The sequence below is a fragment of the Silene latifolia genome, chromosome 11 (assembly GCF_048544455.1).
Source record: "Silene latifolia isolate original U9 population chromosome 11, ASM4854445v1, whole genome shotgun sequence".
NCBI lineage: Eukaryota > Viridiplantae > Streptophyta > Magnoliopsida > Caryophyllales > Caryophyllaceae > Silene > Silene latifolia.
In genome coordinates, this window is record NC_133536.1 from 178,479,027 (window position 1) to 178,496,153 (window position 17,127).

Sequence of the window (17,127 nt, forward strand, 5' to 3'; positions counted from 1 at the left end):
TTGAGAAGTTAAGAGAACAGAAAGTTTATGGAAAGCTCGAGAAATGCATGTTCATGGTGCCTAGTGTGACCTTTCTTGGTTATATCGTTGGAGAAGAAGGGGTGAGCGTTGATCCTTCAAAAGTGGAAGCAATTCAATCGTGGCCTATCCCTAAAACAACTACTGAAGTTAGAAGTTTTCATGGATTGGCTTCGTTTTATCGAAGGTTCATTCAGAATTTTAGCTCTATTGTTACACTTATCACCGAGCTAACAAAGAAAGGAGAGTTTGTGTGGAATCCAAGTGCACAAAAAGCATTTGATGAGATCAAAGATAAGTTGTGTTCAACACCTATTCTAGCCTTGCCCAACTTTGACAAATTGTTCGAAGTTGAATGCGACGCTAGCAGAGATGGAGTTGGAGCTGTTCTAATCCAAGAGAAATGACCTATTGCATTCTTTAGTGAGAAATTGGGTGGAGCAAGGCTGAAGTATTCCACCTATGACAAGGAGTTCTATGCGATTGTGCGAGCACTGGATCATTGGGCTCATTATCTTCGCTCAAAACCATTTGTTCTGCATTCTGATCACGAGGCTCTAAAGCACATTCATGGACAGCAAAAGTTGAATGCAAGACATGCCAAATGGGTAGAGTTCCTACAATCCTTTACCGTTTCTTCAAAGTATAAAATGAGAAACTCTAATGTTGTGGCTGATGCGCTTTCGAGGAGGCATTGTTTGCTTGTTGCACTTGATGCGAGGTTACTTGGATTTAAGCAATTGAAAGAATTATACAAAGATGATCCTGATTTTTCAAATGAACTTATTAGTCCTACTAATTTGTTCTAGGTGCAAGAAGGATATTTGTTCAAAGGAAACAAGCTTTGTATTCCTAAGAGCTCAATTCGAGAGCTATTGGTTAGAGAAACACATGGAGGAGCGTTGGCTGGACACTTTGGCGTCAATAAGACTTATGATATCCTTGGAGAGCACTTCTATTGGCCTAAGATGCTCAAGGATGTGCAAGATGTGATAGCAAGGTGTGCTACATGCCAAATATCGAAAAGTTCATTCACTAAGGGGCTTTACACTCCCTTACCAGTTCCTACACAACTATGGAACGAGGTAAGCATGGATTTTATTGTTGGGTTGCCGCGAACTCAAAGAGGTAAAGATTCAATCATGGTGGTGGTTGATCGATTCTCAAAAATGGCTCATTTCATACCATGTCACAAAACTGATGATGCTTCTAAAGTTGCTGAGTTGTATTACAAGGAAGTTGTTCGTCTATATGACATTCCTAAAACTATTGTTTCCGATCGAGACACTAAGTTTTTAAGCTACTTTTGGAAGACATTGTGGCATTTGGTTGGTACTAAGTTGTTGTTTAGTACTTCTCACCATCCCCAAACTGATGGTCAAACGGAGGTGACAAATCGAACTCTTGGAAGTTTGTTACGAGGTTTAGTGAGTAAGAGCACAAAGGATTGGAATGTGAAGTTGACACATGCCGAGTTTGCCTATAATCGTACACCGTCTATGACTACTGGCCGTGCATCATTCGAGATCGCTTATGGGATAAATTCTTATCTCCCTATTGATCTTATTCCTATTCCAAAGAAGGAGATGGTAAGTTTTGAAGCTAAGGAAAGACAAGCTGCATTCTTGCGTACTTGTGAGCAAATCAAAGCTCAAATTGAGAAGGCTAATGCAAGATACAAGGAGAAAGCTAATAAACATCGAAAAAAATCCTACATTCAAGGTGGGACATCTTGTTTGGTTACATCTTCGCAAGGAGAGGTTTCCCTCGAAGCGAAAGAACAAGTTAATGCCAAGGGCCGATGGTCCATTTTGAGTGCTTGAGCGCTACGGTGAAAGTGCTTACAAAATTGAACTCCCTGATGAATATGGTGGTATAAGTGCTACTTTCAATATTGGTGATCTATCTCCATACTTGGATGATGAAAATTTGAGGACAAATTCTTTTGAAGAAGGAGAGAATGATGCGGGAGCAATGTCGAGCTCTAGCGCACTCTTACTTAACACTGATCCGAATCCTTATTTTGGCGCTAGAAGAAATGCGAGCTATGTCACAATGATAAGTTGGACGTCGAGCTCTAGCTGATCCGAGAAGTACCGTCCAAGAAGTTCCGTCCAAGAAGAGTGCCGCCCAAGTGAGAGGATGATTTTAGTCTTCCTCATCTAGTTTTCCTCACCTAGTTTTTACAAAAATCTAGCATATTTTTTCTACATAGTTTTAAATAATGCCTTGGAGCCCAAGCATGCTTAGGAAATTGCCCCTAGCATTTAATGTTGCCTTGGAGCCCAAGCACATCTTTTGCTATATAAGGACCAAGCCTCCCTCATTTGTAATAATCCAATTTTCATAAATATAAATCCAAGTGTAGAGATTTTCTCTCAAACTTTGAATGCTTGCGAGTGTTCTTGTCTTCCTTGCGAGGTCGACGCCTTATTTCATCCTTGTTTACTGTGTGTTCTTGGTTGAAATATCCTTTGTTTCCCTCCTTGTTCCTGTGTGGTCTTGGTTGGAGATTTCAGTTTTAGTTGAGTTATCTTGCGAGGTTTCTTAGCTAATCCATATCCATTTTACTTAACATTTTCCGCTGCAATTTAAACTCATAAAACACCAAAAATATCACTCACAATACTTTACCAAATCAGGCCTTTTCGTGTCTAACATTCACACCGATTTGGTACCCGGTTTTACATCAGTTGTATACCTGGAATATATTAGTAGATATTTAGGTTAGTCTAATTTACAAATCTCCTAAAGGTCCAACTCAGTTATCACGGGCTCATTTTGGGGAATTAAATCACGTTTTTAACATTAGTGTTTTATATTAACTAAAAAACGGTGGTGCGTGCAACAATAAAAATAGGTAACTACATAATATAACTATACCCGTAAATGTTATACAACTGATATAATTAAAATTAAAACCTTATTCTCTTGGACTTAAAGCCACTTTCTTTAAGATCTGTTCAACTCTTATAAGCTCAGTTCAGAAAAGCTAAGTCCATATAAGTTTAGTTCAGCTTCTATAAACTCAATTCAGAAATGCTAATACGCTCCCACTACAAGAAAACACGATAAAGGCGACAGACATACTACAGTCGCCAAATTGGCGACAGGAAAAAAAAAGCGGGCGACCACTATCCGTCGCCAATTTGGCGACTATACCTTTTTATCCAAAAATCCGTATGAAATCCACGGGCGACGAAATATTATCCAAATTGGCGACCAAAATCAGTCGCCAATTTGGCGACCATTACCCGTCGCCATTTTGGCGACCAAAAACGGTCGCCAATAGCCTGTTATTTTTTTTTTGACAGATTCTTCTCACCCCGTCCCTCATTCATTCTAGCTATCAACAAAACAAAAAAAAAAAAAATCGCCAAGAGTTCCGACGCCACCACCAACTACAACGACCACCGGACACTACATCCCAACCACCACTCGCCGCCGCCATCCGCACACTACATCCCTACCGACCCTTTGTTTATAATAAAGGTTTGTTTTCGACTCAAATCGATTTAATTACTTCAATCCTTCATATGTTGTTTAAGTTGTGATCCTTATTTAGTATTTAGTTGAAATTTATACATTAGTGATGCTTATTATTGTATGTAGTTGTAATTTAATTAGCATTTTTGTTAATTAATTTGAGTTAGGGTTAGAAATTGGGGTTTTTGTTAAATTAGTAATGTGATTTGATTAGGGGATTGTATAAGGTAGTATAGTTTTATGAAGGTAGAAATTGGGGTTTTTGTTAAATTAGTAATGTGATTTGATTAGTGATGCTTAGTTTTAGTAATATTGAAGTAGTATTGTTGAAGGTAGTATAGTTTTATGAAGGTAGTATAATGTTAGGATTGTATAAATTTGCCTTATAATTAACCAAATTAAGTTAGAATGATTTAATTAGCATTTTTGTTAATTAATTTGAGTTAGGGTTAGAAATTAGCATTTTTGACAACTTGTATAATTAACCAAATTAATTAAGTTAGAATAATTTAATTAGCATTTTTGTTAATTAATTAGCATTTTTCTTGAATGAAATGAGCATGATGTATAAATTTGTTAAATTAGTAATGTCATTTGATTAGGGGATTGTATAAATTTGCCTTATAATTTTGACAACTTGTTTAATATATAATGACCTAGTACCCGTTCAAGAATTACTCATTAGGAGCAATTCTTGAATAGTCCCCATTTTGGGACTGTCTTTGTACGTTTCAAGTCACTTAGGTAGTAAACACATAGTTGTGATTTTATTAATGAGAAAAGAAAGGTATTGTGCGATTGGATAGGAAACTTGAAGTTTCCCGATGGATATGCATCCGATTTGAGCCGTTGTGTTGATTTGAAGGAACTGAAGTTGAAAGGGTTGAAAAGTCATGATTGTCATGTTTTCATGGAGCGCTTATTACCCGTGGCTTTTAAAAATTTACTCCCGACTACGATTTGGAATGCGATTCTGAGAAATAAGTCAATTTTTCGAGATTTATGTTCCTCCACGATATCAGTTGAGGACATGAGTCGTTTAGAAGACCAAATACCAGAAATTTTGTGTAAACTTGAGATGATATTTCCGCCTTCTTTTTTCAATTCGATGGAGCATCTACCTATCCATTTGCCATATGAAGCTAAAGTTGGTGGACCCGTCCAATATAGGTGGATGTATCCATTCGAAAGGTTTCTTAATCATTTGAAGAAAAAATTGGTAATAAAGCTCGTGTGGAAGGTTCTATATGCAATGCCTACCTAACGGAAGAGATTGCCAATTTTTGCTCTCTTTATTTTGAAAAACATATTGAGACCAAAGCAAAATACTTGAATATTGATGAAGCGGATGAACTAGACACAAGTATACCCAAGTGTTTCCAAATGCGGGATGAAATAGGGTGTTCATCGGTTGGGGAACAAGATTTATGGATGACAAGGAGTATAACCGTGCCCACCTTTATGTGCTATCTAATTGTGAGGTTTTGGAGCCATATGAAGCTCAATTTGTGACAGATTTCATTAAAGATCACCCTAATGTGATTAGAGAGGATGTTTGGCATAAGCATGAGGATCAATTTCCAGCTTGGTTTCGGAAGCATGTATGTAAGCTAAATATTCAAGATGATGTGATAAGAAGCTTGGCTTTGGGTCCTTCTCGAAAGGTTGTGACGTGGAATCGATATTCAATTAATGGGTTTAAGTTTCAAACATTTGACTATGGCAAAAGTAAGGCTAAATGCAACTACGGCGTTACTATTTCTTCTCTTGATGGCAATGATTATTATGGCATATTAGAGGATATCTTTGAGTTGTGCTACAATGGCCGGGATAGGAGTTATAAAACCGTCTTATTCAAGATTCAATGGAGGGATAATTCCGTAGGCGAACGAGAGTCCATGATCGTTACAAACTCGTGGAAGTGAATCATACTCGAACCTACTCTCAATATGACCCATTTATACTTGCACAACAAGCTCATCAAGTTTATTTTGCATCTCTTCCGAGCACAAGCAATGATAGACAACAAAAGCAATGGTGGGCGTTTTTAAAACAAAGGCACGATCGAAGTTGATACATCTTTTTTCCAAGAAGAGGTTGTATCGAAAACAGTTTTGTCCCAGTTGATCATGATGAAATTATTTATGCAAATGAGATAGAAGCGGAGGAGGAGTTAGAAGAGGAAGAAGAAGAGAATGATAAGGAGAGGGATGAGATAGAAGAGGGGGAAGAAGAAGAAGAAGAGGAGGAGGAAGAGGAAGAAGAAGAAGAAGAAGAAGAAGAAGAAGATGAGGATGATGATGATGATGATGAGTAAGAGAAGGTATTAAAAGTATACATATCAAAATTTGGAAACAATTATTAGCGTTTTATTTTGTCTTTTATACTTGTTTATTAGGTTTTATTTTTTTGTATCTTATAATAATTATCTTGTAATATTTGCTAACACTTTTTATTCAATTGTAGTACACATGGCTCCTGGAGGAAGTAGGCAGCGGGAGGCTATAGTGAGGGAGGTAGTAGCTCCCAGAGCAGAGGAGGACGTTGACCGTTCTACTACGGAGGTGAGTGAGGAGGAGGAGGAGGTTGCTATACCCCCCGACATACGACAACAGGATGATCCTTGATCCGAATGGTCTTTGGTAATTTTTTATTCATTCTATTTTGTAATTTTTTTATTTAGTAATAAATGACTTTTTTTAGACATATGTTAATTATACATTATTTTTTTTTCCTATATAATTATGTTTTTAACATGTTTGATTTCAAGTTTAGAAGTCAAACAGTTGTTCGTGGTGTGACTAATAGCACCCAAGAGAACATGACACACGGCGTTACTTGTTGGAGTAACGCTAGTGATGAAGATAAGGAGATGTGGTTCAACAACTTCCGGGTATCTATTTATAAAATATATATTATTAAATATAATTTATTTATTCTTTTTACCTTATTATTAATTTGTTTCTCATCTATGTGTTTACTTTTTGTAGCGTGTGTTCTATTGGCCAACCAACCTTGAGCGCCTAGTTTGGCAAAGGTATAATGACATTGGCAAGAAGAGGCTAAGGGACAACATGTATAAGGTGTCTAAGAGGAAGAAGGCGCCATCTTTCATGAAAGGTATTTAGTTTCTTTTAATACCCGTAATTAGTTAAAATTCATTACATATTTTGAAAATATATTAATTAATAATTGTTATTTTATTGATTACGGGTTCGTCATATGAGGAATATACCAAGTACCGGAACAGTCCTGAGTTCAAGGAAGCATCGGCCCGGAACAAGATCAACATGAAAGGAGGAGATAAGGATGCGGAAGTTGAGCCTACTCATTATGGAGGGTCTCAATCTTTTCATGATCGTGTGGTGTTAGATGTAAGTTATTTGTCTTAGCTTTTAATTTAATAGTCTTCTAATTTAATTAGTCTCATTAATTATCATGTTTGAGTAACAATTTCCTTGTTTTTTTTTCCTAAGACCAAGAAGAATAAGGGTAAGGTACCCACGATTGTTGATCTCTTTGTTGACACTCACGCAAAGAAGACAAGCAAGGGCAAGTTGATCTTCGCGAAGGAAAAAGATCAACAGTTATATGTAAGTGTCAAAAAATAAAAATTTCTTAGCTTTTTAAAGTATATGTTTTATCAATTTTTAGATAAGTAACCTCTAACCATTAATGTTTTATCAATTTTTTAGGAACAATTCCTTGTCCGTAGGAAGAACAACCCGGAAATTGATGACAATGAGCTATGGTTTGATCTTGTTGAGGGGTTCCAAAGAGGAGATGTGTATGGAGCCGGGTCGGCAAAGGAGATTTTCTACCCTCCTACAAGAAGAAGAGGGTCAATTTCCTCCCAACAACAACCTTATACCCCAAGTGTCGTGAGTGTGCTCCAAGCTCAATTAGCCGCCAAGAAGAGGCAGGATGCCGAGAGGGAGAGGCGGGATGCCGAGAGAGATCTTTGAAATTCGGAGGATGAAGGAGGAAATGGAACGGATGAACTCCTTCTTCGCCAATTGCAACACTGGGTGGCGCCCGCAACCAAAGGATCCTAGAGATCCTAATCATGGAGGTGGTAGTGGAGCGGGAGCAAGTTTCCCTGTTTCGTAGTTATGTAGTAGAACTCGTAGTTATTCCCGGATAATGTTAGATGACCAAACTCGTAGAACTCGTAGTTGTGTGTATGGAACATGATTTTCTTTATCAAGTTTGGTTGTGTTGGCTTCCCATGTGTTCTCTGCTGGAAATGTTGGTTTATTTGCAGGTTTTTACGTATTTGGCTAGGTCAAAAACGATTTTTAGGCTAAAAAACATGTAAATTTGGCGACGGACACTGGGCATTTGGCGACGGGAAACCGTCGCTAAGTCTCTGATTATGAATTAATTTTATGGGCATTGGCGACAGAGAACAGTAGTTTTGGCGACCAAAATCTGTCGCCAAAATGGCGACCAACATCTGTCGCCAAAATGGCGACCAAAATCCGTCGCCTTTTTAAAAAATTTTGAGATGACGTGGATTTTAGGAAAGCGACTAATAGCAGTCGCCTTTTTAGCGACTCATGACAGTCGCCAATTTGGCGACGAATTTTGGTCGCCCGACTTAAAGTAATTCGATCGCCAAAATTGGCGATTTAACGCTGTCGCCAAAAGCGACCAAACCCAGCTACGAAGTGCGGGCGACGGGTCTTAGTCGCTTTATTCTTAATGGCGACTGTTCTCAGTCGCCTTATATGGTCGCCAATTACCTTATTTGTTGTAGTGTCCTATTAGTTTAGATCAACTCCTATAAATTCAGTTCAGAAAAATTAAGCTTAATTCATACCCATTTTCCTATAAGTTTAGTTCAGAAAAGTTAAACTTACAACATGCTACCCATATAATTGAGATTCATGTCGATATGCATTCCACAATTAAGTTTTTACAACGTTATATACTTACCGATTGGAATATATTAGTAGATATTTTAGGTTAATCTAATTTACAAATCTCCTAAAGGTCCAACTTAGTTATCACGGGCTCATTTTGGGGAATTAAATCACGTTTCTAACACTAGCGCTTTATATTAACTAAAAAACGGTGGTGCATGCAACAATAAAAATAGGTAACTACATCATATAACTATACCCCTAAATGTTATACAACTGATATAATTAAAATTAAAACCTTATTCTCTTGGACTTAAAGTCACTCTCTTTAAGATTTGTTCAACTATTATAAGTCCAGTTCAGAAAAGCTAAGCCCATATAAGTTTAGTTCAGCTTCTATAAACTCAATTCAGAAATGCTAAGAGGCTCCTATAAGTTTAGATCAACTCCTATAAATTTAGTTAAGAAAAATTAAGCTTAATTCATACCCATTTTCCTATAAGTTTAGCTCAGAAAAGTTAAAATCTTACAAGTTAAGTTTCGAAAAGTTTAGCAAAATTAAGTGCAAAACAACAGGGTATAAATGAAGCAGCCTTTATTTTAAAGGGACTGATGATTTCAATACAACAAAATCAACCTCGAAATTTCGTTTGCTCTAATTCTCAACATAAGTTGGACTTTTCTTTTATCAACTTAGTTGACTTCTATTATCAAACTATAACACCGTAAACAAACATTTACAATTTGTTATTTAACAAATTCATAGGACATGCAACTAGAGGTGGCAAACGGGTCAATCAGATCAGTTTCGGTTCGGGTTCTTTCGGATCGGGTTATTTCGGTTTATCTTTTTTTTTTTTTATTTCAGTTCGGCTCAATTCAGGTTGGATTCAGTTTTCACTTTTAATCGGTTGTAGATATTTCGGATCGGTTCAGGTTCGAGTCGGGTCAATATCAGAGCAGGCGAGATTCAAGTCAGGTCATAATCGGATCGGATGTTAAGGATTAGGTCTTTATTCAAAAGCTTGGATATAATATGAATAATTTTCTTTAAAAAGTAATAAATAATGTTTTTTTGTATAACTACGATATAATATTAATTCATTGACGTCAAATGGGTGACACTCATGTACAAAAAGACACCCTAGATGTGACGCCTATGTACATTCGGGTTATTTCAAGTTTCAATGTTGGGTTTCTGTCATCAATTTACAGGTTGAAATCAGTCCAGGTATATATCGGTTCGAATTAAAAAAATTCAGGTTGAAACAGTTCAGGTTCATTCGATCTTGGGTATATTTCGGATATTACAAATTCGGTTCGATTTCGAATCAATTCAGGTCGATTCAGGTTTCGGGGTGAAATTCAGTTATACCTTTCGGGTGTACGGTTAGGTGTCGATTTAGGTATTTTCGGTCGATTTTTCGGATTCGGTATACTTTTGTCAGGTCTACATGCAACCTTATACTGTTTAAGGTGATTCTTAGAGTCCTCTACATCACACGGGCTTTCAACTAATCCTTAGATTATTCGTATAAAATAATCCTAATTTATTTTCAAAACCTTGAAAAAAAAAGAAACAAACAAACAAGAAACTAAACTCAGTCCACAAAGGCACAAACTCACGAAGTGTGTCTCTTTGTTCACCCCAACCAAACCCGAAAATTAAACCTCCTCTTTAGCCCTTTTGCTTCATCCTATATTCCCTTATACTGGGGAGTTTTGGACCAGAAACAAGATTTGATCTTTTGGTGCGAAACATATGGGGCGTTTCTGACGAGAGATAAAAAGAGTTTCAATTTTGTGACGGTTAGATCATTCTTAATTGATTTCCTGCATATTCATAGAGATTTACAATTTACAAAAGAGGGAGAGAAAATTGTATTTTAATTTAATTAATGGCTTGGAGACAACTTCTTAGGCAGGTGCGTAAATCTAACCCATGTTTTTAATTTTAATTTCATGCACTAATTTCATCAAAGTTTTAATCTTTTTTCGATTTCTGTATCTGGGTATTCTTTGTTTTGTTTAATTAGTCACTATTACCCTTGTGGAAACCCTAATTTAATTGATTTTCTGAGTTTTGGGGATTAGCCCCTTTTAGGTTTTTCAGTTTTAGGGATTAATTTTGCGTGCAAAATTAGGTTTGTTTTCATGGGTATTTTTGCTGATGTTGTTATTGAATTGGAATTGGGATTGTGCCTAAGATATTCAGCTTAGGGGCTTTTATGAAATTTTTATCATTAGATTCAGTCATATAGTCTGTAAAAAGTTGGATTTGTTTGTTAAAATGGTGTGATTTTGATAAAGATTGCACCTTTGCCATATAAAATGTGTTTTTCAAAGATAATTTGAGCTTGCGAGATATACTTTGAATTGTGGTCTGCTGAACTTTGCAATTTTCTTGGTTAGTTCACACTAATCTCCTTTTTTTTTGTTTAGGTCGCGAAACGGGAACACGAGCTTGCTCGAATTTTGTCTGCTAGGCTGTGTAACACTTTCCGACAGTTACCAAATGCTGGAGGTATAATTTTGTTTTTGTTTTCGTTATCACTTTACATTCCTGCTGTTAGCTGATACACCTTTAAAATTCCTTGCTTTTACGGATTTTGTTGTACTCATAAGTTGTTGGGTGGTGTTCAGTAACATCAGATCCTCAGTCCCAAAAAGAATGTTTCTTTTTGACAATTGTAACAGAAAAATAACGGAACAGGTTGTGGTGAGGTAAATAGTTTGGGTATAGAAATTGATAAGCTTATACTTTTCTCTCAAGAAATTATTAATCTGGTTTATTCATTTTGTGGTCAGTGATGTTTTTGCAATCGAGTCTCGAGTAATTTGGTTGCTATGTAGATGAATTGAGGTGCTTAATTTTGATTTGGTTTTCTCACTATTCATATATTCAAATGTGCGTTCATTTTTCGTAAAAAAGTGTAGCCTTTTTTTTGTTCCATACAGGTTTCTTTTGTTTTTATTTCCATAGGCTTTCATATTGAGAAACTTTATATGATCAAACATTAATTGCCGTTTCTGTTTGATTTGATTGCAGAAAGTCGGCTTGCTGGATCTCAGAAGAGATTTCAGTCAAGCTATTTGAGCAGTCGTCGAGTACGTGATGCGGACGGTACAAGTGAAAGTGCTTATCGTAGGGATTTGTATCGTCGAGGTGATCCAGAAGCTGTCGTTAGAGCCTTTGAAAGTCAATCTGCTTTGCACAACAGTCCTGCTGCCGTTGCTGAGTACGTTAAAGCTTTGGTCAAGCTTGATAGGCTGGATGAAAGTGAACTGTTAAGAACTTTGCAAAGAGGTTTGTTCTAGAAGTATCCCCATTCTGTATTTACCAGTTTTGCTTAAAGAGATGCATTGCTATTCAATATCCATAACTTTTTCGTTTTCTTTTATTACCTTGTTCTCTCTATCCTGTTATAACTTATACCTATGCTTTATTGATTACATGTTAATTTTCAGTAAATTTTAAAAGAAAGGGTAGTGCATCCCAATTTTTTTTTGTGAAAATACAATTTTGTTGGCAAAAATTTATGTGCCGTATGTTCATAAGCTGTGCACCGTTCTTAGTTTAAAAAAGCGCGCCTCAGGCGCGCCTAGGCGCGAGGCGAGGGTAGGCGATGATGCTAGGGCATTACAGCAACTAGGCGAGTCTGTGTTCAAAAGGCCCTAAAAGGCGAGCGCCTCAAGGTGATGCCGTAGGCGCAAAAAGGCGCGCCTGCTTAACTGGAGGCGCTGACAAGCTTTGATTCATAAATAGTCACATGTCAAACACATGACCCTAACTCTTTTTTAATAAAGTTTTATTTTATTACAAAATAACACTCTTTTAACCCTAGTTTTTTACAACCCAATCAGCTGTTTACTTCTTTCGACTTTCTACTGCAAGTTACTCCTCTTCAACCTCTGCTTCTCTTCCATCTCCGCTTCCCATCAAGTCATCATCTTCCTGTTTTCACATTTTTTTAATTCTCTTCTCCTCTGCCTTGTGATTATTCTGCTGGTTCTTTTCACATTTTTTTTAAAATTCTCTTGCTTTGACTGCTGTTATTAAGCAGCTGTTTTCTTTCATGTTTTCTTTCTTATAATTTCACTTCCCCCTCTTCTTCTTTTCTTGCTTATATACTTATTAATTACTTTACTGACTTCCTCTACTGCTGCCGCTGCTTGTAATTCTAATTGCTCTCTTATCTTTTCGGTTTTTAACTTCTAGAGTAGTTTGCCTTTATGTTTTTGCCTTATGTGCTGTTTTGGATATAATGGTTAATTAGGTACAGGTGTTTAACGCTTAATTTAACGAATGATATGTGATATAGAACGTAATATTTTCTTCCCTTTAATATATTTATGATGTGAATCTATGTTTTTTAGTGATGCTTAGTGTGTAGAATTAGTTTAGAGGCTCATACAAAAAAAGATGCGCCTCGCGTTCAAAAGGCGTGCGCATTCGCTTTGTGCCTTGCGCCTCATCGCTTTGACCCCTCATCGCCTCGGTGCACCTCCTCAAACTAAGGCACCGTTCCCCTCATGGCTGCAGGCCCTCATTGCTGTAGTGTGCCTTGCGTCTTTTAAAAGTAAGACCTGAGCATCTATCTGATAAGTTCATTCTAACACCATTACACCAGACTTCTAGCTGCTCAGTTCATGCAAATATGCTACTCTCTCTTGCTAGTTGGTCATTTTTATATTTGTTTTTGAATTAGGGAGTGCTTGGTTATTTCTACTAGTTGACCATTTTGATATTTTATTGGAGCTCTTATTATTTGGGTCTCGTTCGCTGGTGTTCATGGTCAACTTCTATTTTCAGATTTTTTTTATCACCTATCACCTTTTCATTCTGCTTTTCCTTGTTTTTATTTAATCAGATTGATGAACTGCCGCAGGTATTGCTTCAACTGGAAATACATTGGTTGAGGAAGAGAGCGTAGCTGGACTATCCGCCTTTCGTAATGTGGGAAAGGCTACAAAAGATGGAGTTCTTGGAACTTCAAGTGCTCCAATTCATATGGTGGCTGCTGAAGGAGGTCACTTCAAAGAACAGTTGTGGCGTACTTTCCGTAGCATTGCCGTGGCCTTCCTCGTGATTTCAGGAGTGGGCGCACTAATTGAAGACAGAGGAATTAGTAAAGGTATAGTATGCTACTGAATGATGTGTCAAGGGTCTCAAAATATATACAAACTTTCTTCTTTTATCCCCTTTCTTTCACTTTGGTAGGGTGATGGATGGCTGTCATTGTTTTTTATTTTATTTTTGTTTTTGGTTCTAACACATTTTTTTTATATGTTATCATCGTTTAGGACTCGGTCTCAATGAAGAAGTACAACCCGCCTTGGAGACCAATACAAAATTCAGTGATGTAAAAGGTGTTGATGAAGCAAAAGCTGAGCTAGAAGAAATCGTTCATTATCTACGAGATCCTAAGGTTTTTGATATCATTTTGCCATCACCTTGATCTATCTTGCTATATTTTCTTGAACCTTTACTTGTGTCTTGTTTTAAATCCTTAACATTGACATATTTGTATTGATGAGGGGTTTAAAATCCTTAACCAACAGACCCACCTCTTATTTATTTATTTATTTATTTATTTGATTGAGGGGTTTTGATTGAGGGGTTTTGAATCTGCTGGGTGGTTGGATTTGAAGAGAGGGGTATCTTTTACTTCTGTGAACGTGAAGGGAAGTAAAGCTTGCTCTTGGACTTATTTAATTGTCATGTCAGTTTAATCTAGGATAAAGTTCTAATTTTGTGTTTTGCTGGATCCTTGAATGATGATTAATATGTGTGATTTATGCTTATAAAAAAAACCTTCTGACAAAAGTATTCTAGAAGGATGTCGTTGGTCTATTATCATACGCTGTGACTCAACATGTAAACTCTATAATCGTTGACCTGTACTCGTTAGCTGATACAAAATCACCAGTCACTGTGCGCACATAGGATGAATGACAGTGTATTTAGTTTTGCATTTCGGAAGTGGGGGTTGCAAAATTTTGACAAAGTGATTGAATGGATTGATATCAAAGTGAATCTTGAATGGGTGTTCATTTGGCTACCTTTGAGGTCTTCAACAGTTACATGTGCCTTGCATGTATTGAGGGTCATGGAGGAAAGTTGTAGACTGAAGTGGTGGAGTATGGGAAGGAGATGAAGATAGGCTAAAAACTACAACTTTCACCCCCTAGTAACGTGTTACCATTATGGAAGCTTTAGTTCCTCTTCCAAGTTCCACCTCTTCATCCCCCCTTGCCACCCTTTTTCTTCCCTTCATTACCATCATTTTTCTTCTTTTCTCCTTTGGTCTGAACTTCATTATCCTCGCAAATAATAAACCTTAAAACAAGTGAGCCTTTAATATATCCACCTGATTACCTGAGGCATGATTACCATAGTATCTTCACAATCTTTCAGGTTTCTCTGTCATCCCAAAACAACTGTTGTTTTTAATTGTCAGCTTTGCAAATATTGTGGTGAAATTTGGATTTTAATTTTTTTTTCTGGTTAACACTGTCTCCCTGTGCAGCGGTTTACTCGTTTGGGAGGAAAACTTCCCAAAGGTGTTCTGCTTGTTGGTCCTCCTGGTACTGGGAAAACTATGTTAGCCAGAGCTATTGCCGGAGAAGCGGGGGTTCCTTTTTTCTCTTGTAGTGGAAGTGAGTTCGAGGAGATGTTTGTTGGAGTTGGAGCAAGAAGGGTGAGAGATCTCTTTACAGCCGCTAAAAAACGGTCACCTTGTATTATATTTATCGATGAAATTGATGCAATTGGAGGTAGTCGTAATCCCAAGGATCAGCAGTATATGAAGATGACCTTGAATCAGTTACTAGTTGAGCTTGATGGATTTAAACAAAATGAAGGGATTATCGTGATTGCTGCCACTAATTTCGCCGAGTCATTAGACCATGCATTGGTGAGGCCGGGAAGATTTGATAGGCATGTGTCTGTTCCCAACCCAGATGTTGAGGGACGTCGTCAGATTTTAGAGACTCATATGACTAAGGTATGAAGCTGCCCTTAACTGAGATATTTTGTTCCTCAACTTAAGTGGTTGATGTTTGAATTTTTCTTTTGCTTACCTGATTTTATGTTGATTTGTTGCATAAAGAAAATCATAATTACTTAATTACCGAGTCTCAATTTTTCAGGCTATATACTTGTTCTATTTATATTTCTGATGTCTGAGTTTTGATTATACCTTCATGACAGGTGCTAAAGGGTGAAGATGTCGATCTTATGATTATTGCAAGAGGAACACCAGGATTCTCTGGTGCTGAGCTTGCCAACCTGGTCAACATTGCTGCTCTAAAGGCTGCCATGGATGGAGCCAAGGCAGTGAGCATGAACGACCTTGAGCATGCGAAGGACAAAATACTAATGGGCAGTGAGCGTAAATCAGCCGTGATCTCTGACGAGAACCGGAAGATGACGGCCTACCATGAGGGTGGCCACGCCCTCGTTGCCATGCACACGGATGGTGCTCTTCCGGTTCACAAGGCCACGATAGTTCCCCGAGGATTATCTCTTGGGATGGTGACCCAACTTCCCGAGACAGATCAAACAAGTATCACAAGGAAGCAAATGCTTGCCCGGCTTGATGTTTGCATGGGAGGCCGGGTAGCTGAAGAACTCATTTTTGGAGAAAGTGAGGTCACTTCAGGTGCGTCTTCTGATCTTCAACAAGCAACCAAGTTGGCTAGGGCTATGGTGACCAAATATGGGATGAGTAAAGAAGTCGGTTTTGTGACACATGATTATGATGACAACGGTAGGAGCATGAGCACCGAGACTAGGCTTCTTATTGAGCAAGAGGTGAGAGTTTTACTTGAAAGGGCATATAACAATGCTAAAACTATTCTGGTCACACATAATAAGGAGCTTCATGCTCTTGCTGACTCCTTGCTGAAGAATGAGACGCTCACCGGAGCGCAAATCAAGGAGTTACTTGTCCAGGTCAACTCCAAGCAGAAGCCACACCAGCATCAGGAAATAGTAGCAGCCGCTAAGAGTGGTGAACAGTCAACCCCTGTCCCACCTGCAACCCCTAGTGCTGCCGCATCAGCCGCAGCAGCAGCAGCGGCAGCCGCGGCCACAGCTGCCGCCAAGGCGAAAGGGGTGGCACCTGTGGGATCATAGATTGAGTTTGATGAAAGCGGGGTTGCCATCTGCTGAATCTAATGTGCATATATTTAGGCCCTGGTTGGAGTCGGGAGGTAGAGGAACATTTCCATTGTTTGGATCTAAGCTAGGGTCGAGGAAAATGGAAGGATTCAGTTTCCATCGTGTAACCCAATTTAAGGATTCCGCCTCTTACCTCAGCAACCTGTATCCAAACAAAGGTTTAGCCTTAAGTTCGATATTTGGAAGATGTTCTTAATTTTTTTTGTCATTAACTTGCCTTTTACGTGCTTGCATTTGGTGGAAGTTATAACTTATAAGGTTATTTCCATGTATTAAAGGAGTTGTAGTATCTTTGGCACCCAGATTCAGTTCTGACATGTTAGAGTGTTGAAGTCTGTAGCAATATAAGGACTTGTTCTATCCCTGAAGCGTCTTCGACAGCTTTTTACTATGATAATTTGACGTTCACTATGCTATCTTTAAATTATGGAATAAAGCAAAATAAGTTTCTAAAGCTAATTTGCACTTTGGTGAATTTTTATTGATGATTGTTCGATTTGGTTAAATTTCATTTCATTTCGTGTCATCTATAAATAGTTCTACACCATCAACATTGCCGGTAAGGTTCAAAAA

At 37.8% G+C, this 17,127-nt stretch overlaps 1 protein-coding gene and 1 long non-coding RNA gene across 2 annotated transcripts; both read left to right on the forward strand.

Moving 5' to 3' along the window:
• Nucleotides 1–6,790: 6,790 nt before the first annotated feature.
• Nucleotides 6,791–7,422, forward strand: LOC141615212 (uncharacterized). The gene is made up of 3 exons (XR_012529718.1): nucleotides 6,791–6,878; nucleotides 6,981–7,097; nucleotides 7,200–7,422. It is a non-coding gene; the product is annotated as an uncharacterized LOC141615212 (long non-coding RNA).
• A 2,513-nt stretch (nucleotides 7,423–9,935) lies between these two features.
• On the forward strand, nucleotides 9,936–17,008 carry LOC141612104 (ATP-dependent zinc metalloprotease FTSH 4, mitochondrial). The gene is made up of 7 exons (XM_074430815.1): nucleotides 9,936–10,294; nucleotides 10,812–10,893; nucleotides 11,419–11,676; nucleotides 13,259–13,504; nucleotides 13,674–13,798; nucleotides 14,900–15,376; nucleotides 15,583–17,008. Exons 1-7 carry the CDS (start codon nucleotides 10,268–10,270, stop codon nucleotides 16,507–16,509), a joined length of 2,142 nt encoding a protein of 713 aa, XP_074286916.1. The 5' UTR covers nucleotides 9,936–10,267; the 3' UTR covers nucleotides 16,510–17,008.
• Nucleotides 17,009–17,127: the final 119 nt, after the last annotated feature.

Coding starts and splice junctions, on each gene's coding strand:
- LOC141612104 (XM_074430815.1), top strand. CDS start 10,268: ATGGCTTGGAGACAACTTCTTAGGCAG. Junction 11,677..13,258: donor GTTAAGAACTTTGCAAAGAG/GTTTGTTCTAGA, acceptor GAACTGCCGCAG/GTATTGCTTCAACTGGAAAT. Junction 13,799..14,899: donor ATTATCTACGAGATCCTAAG/GTTTTTGATATC, acceptor CTCCCTGTGCAG/CGGTTTACTCGTTTGGGAGG.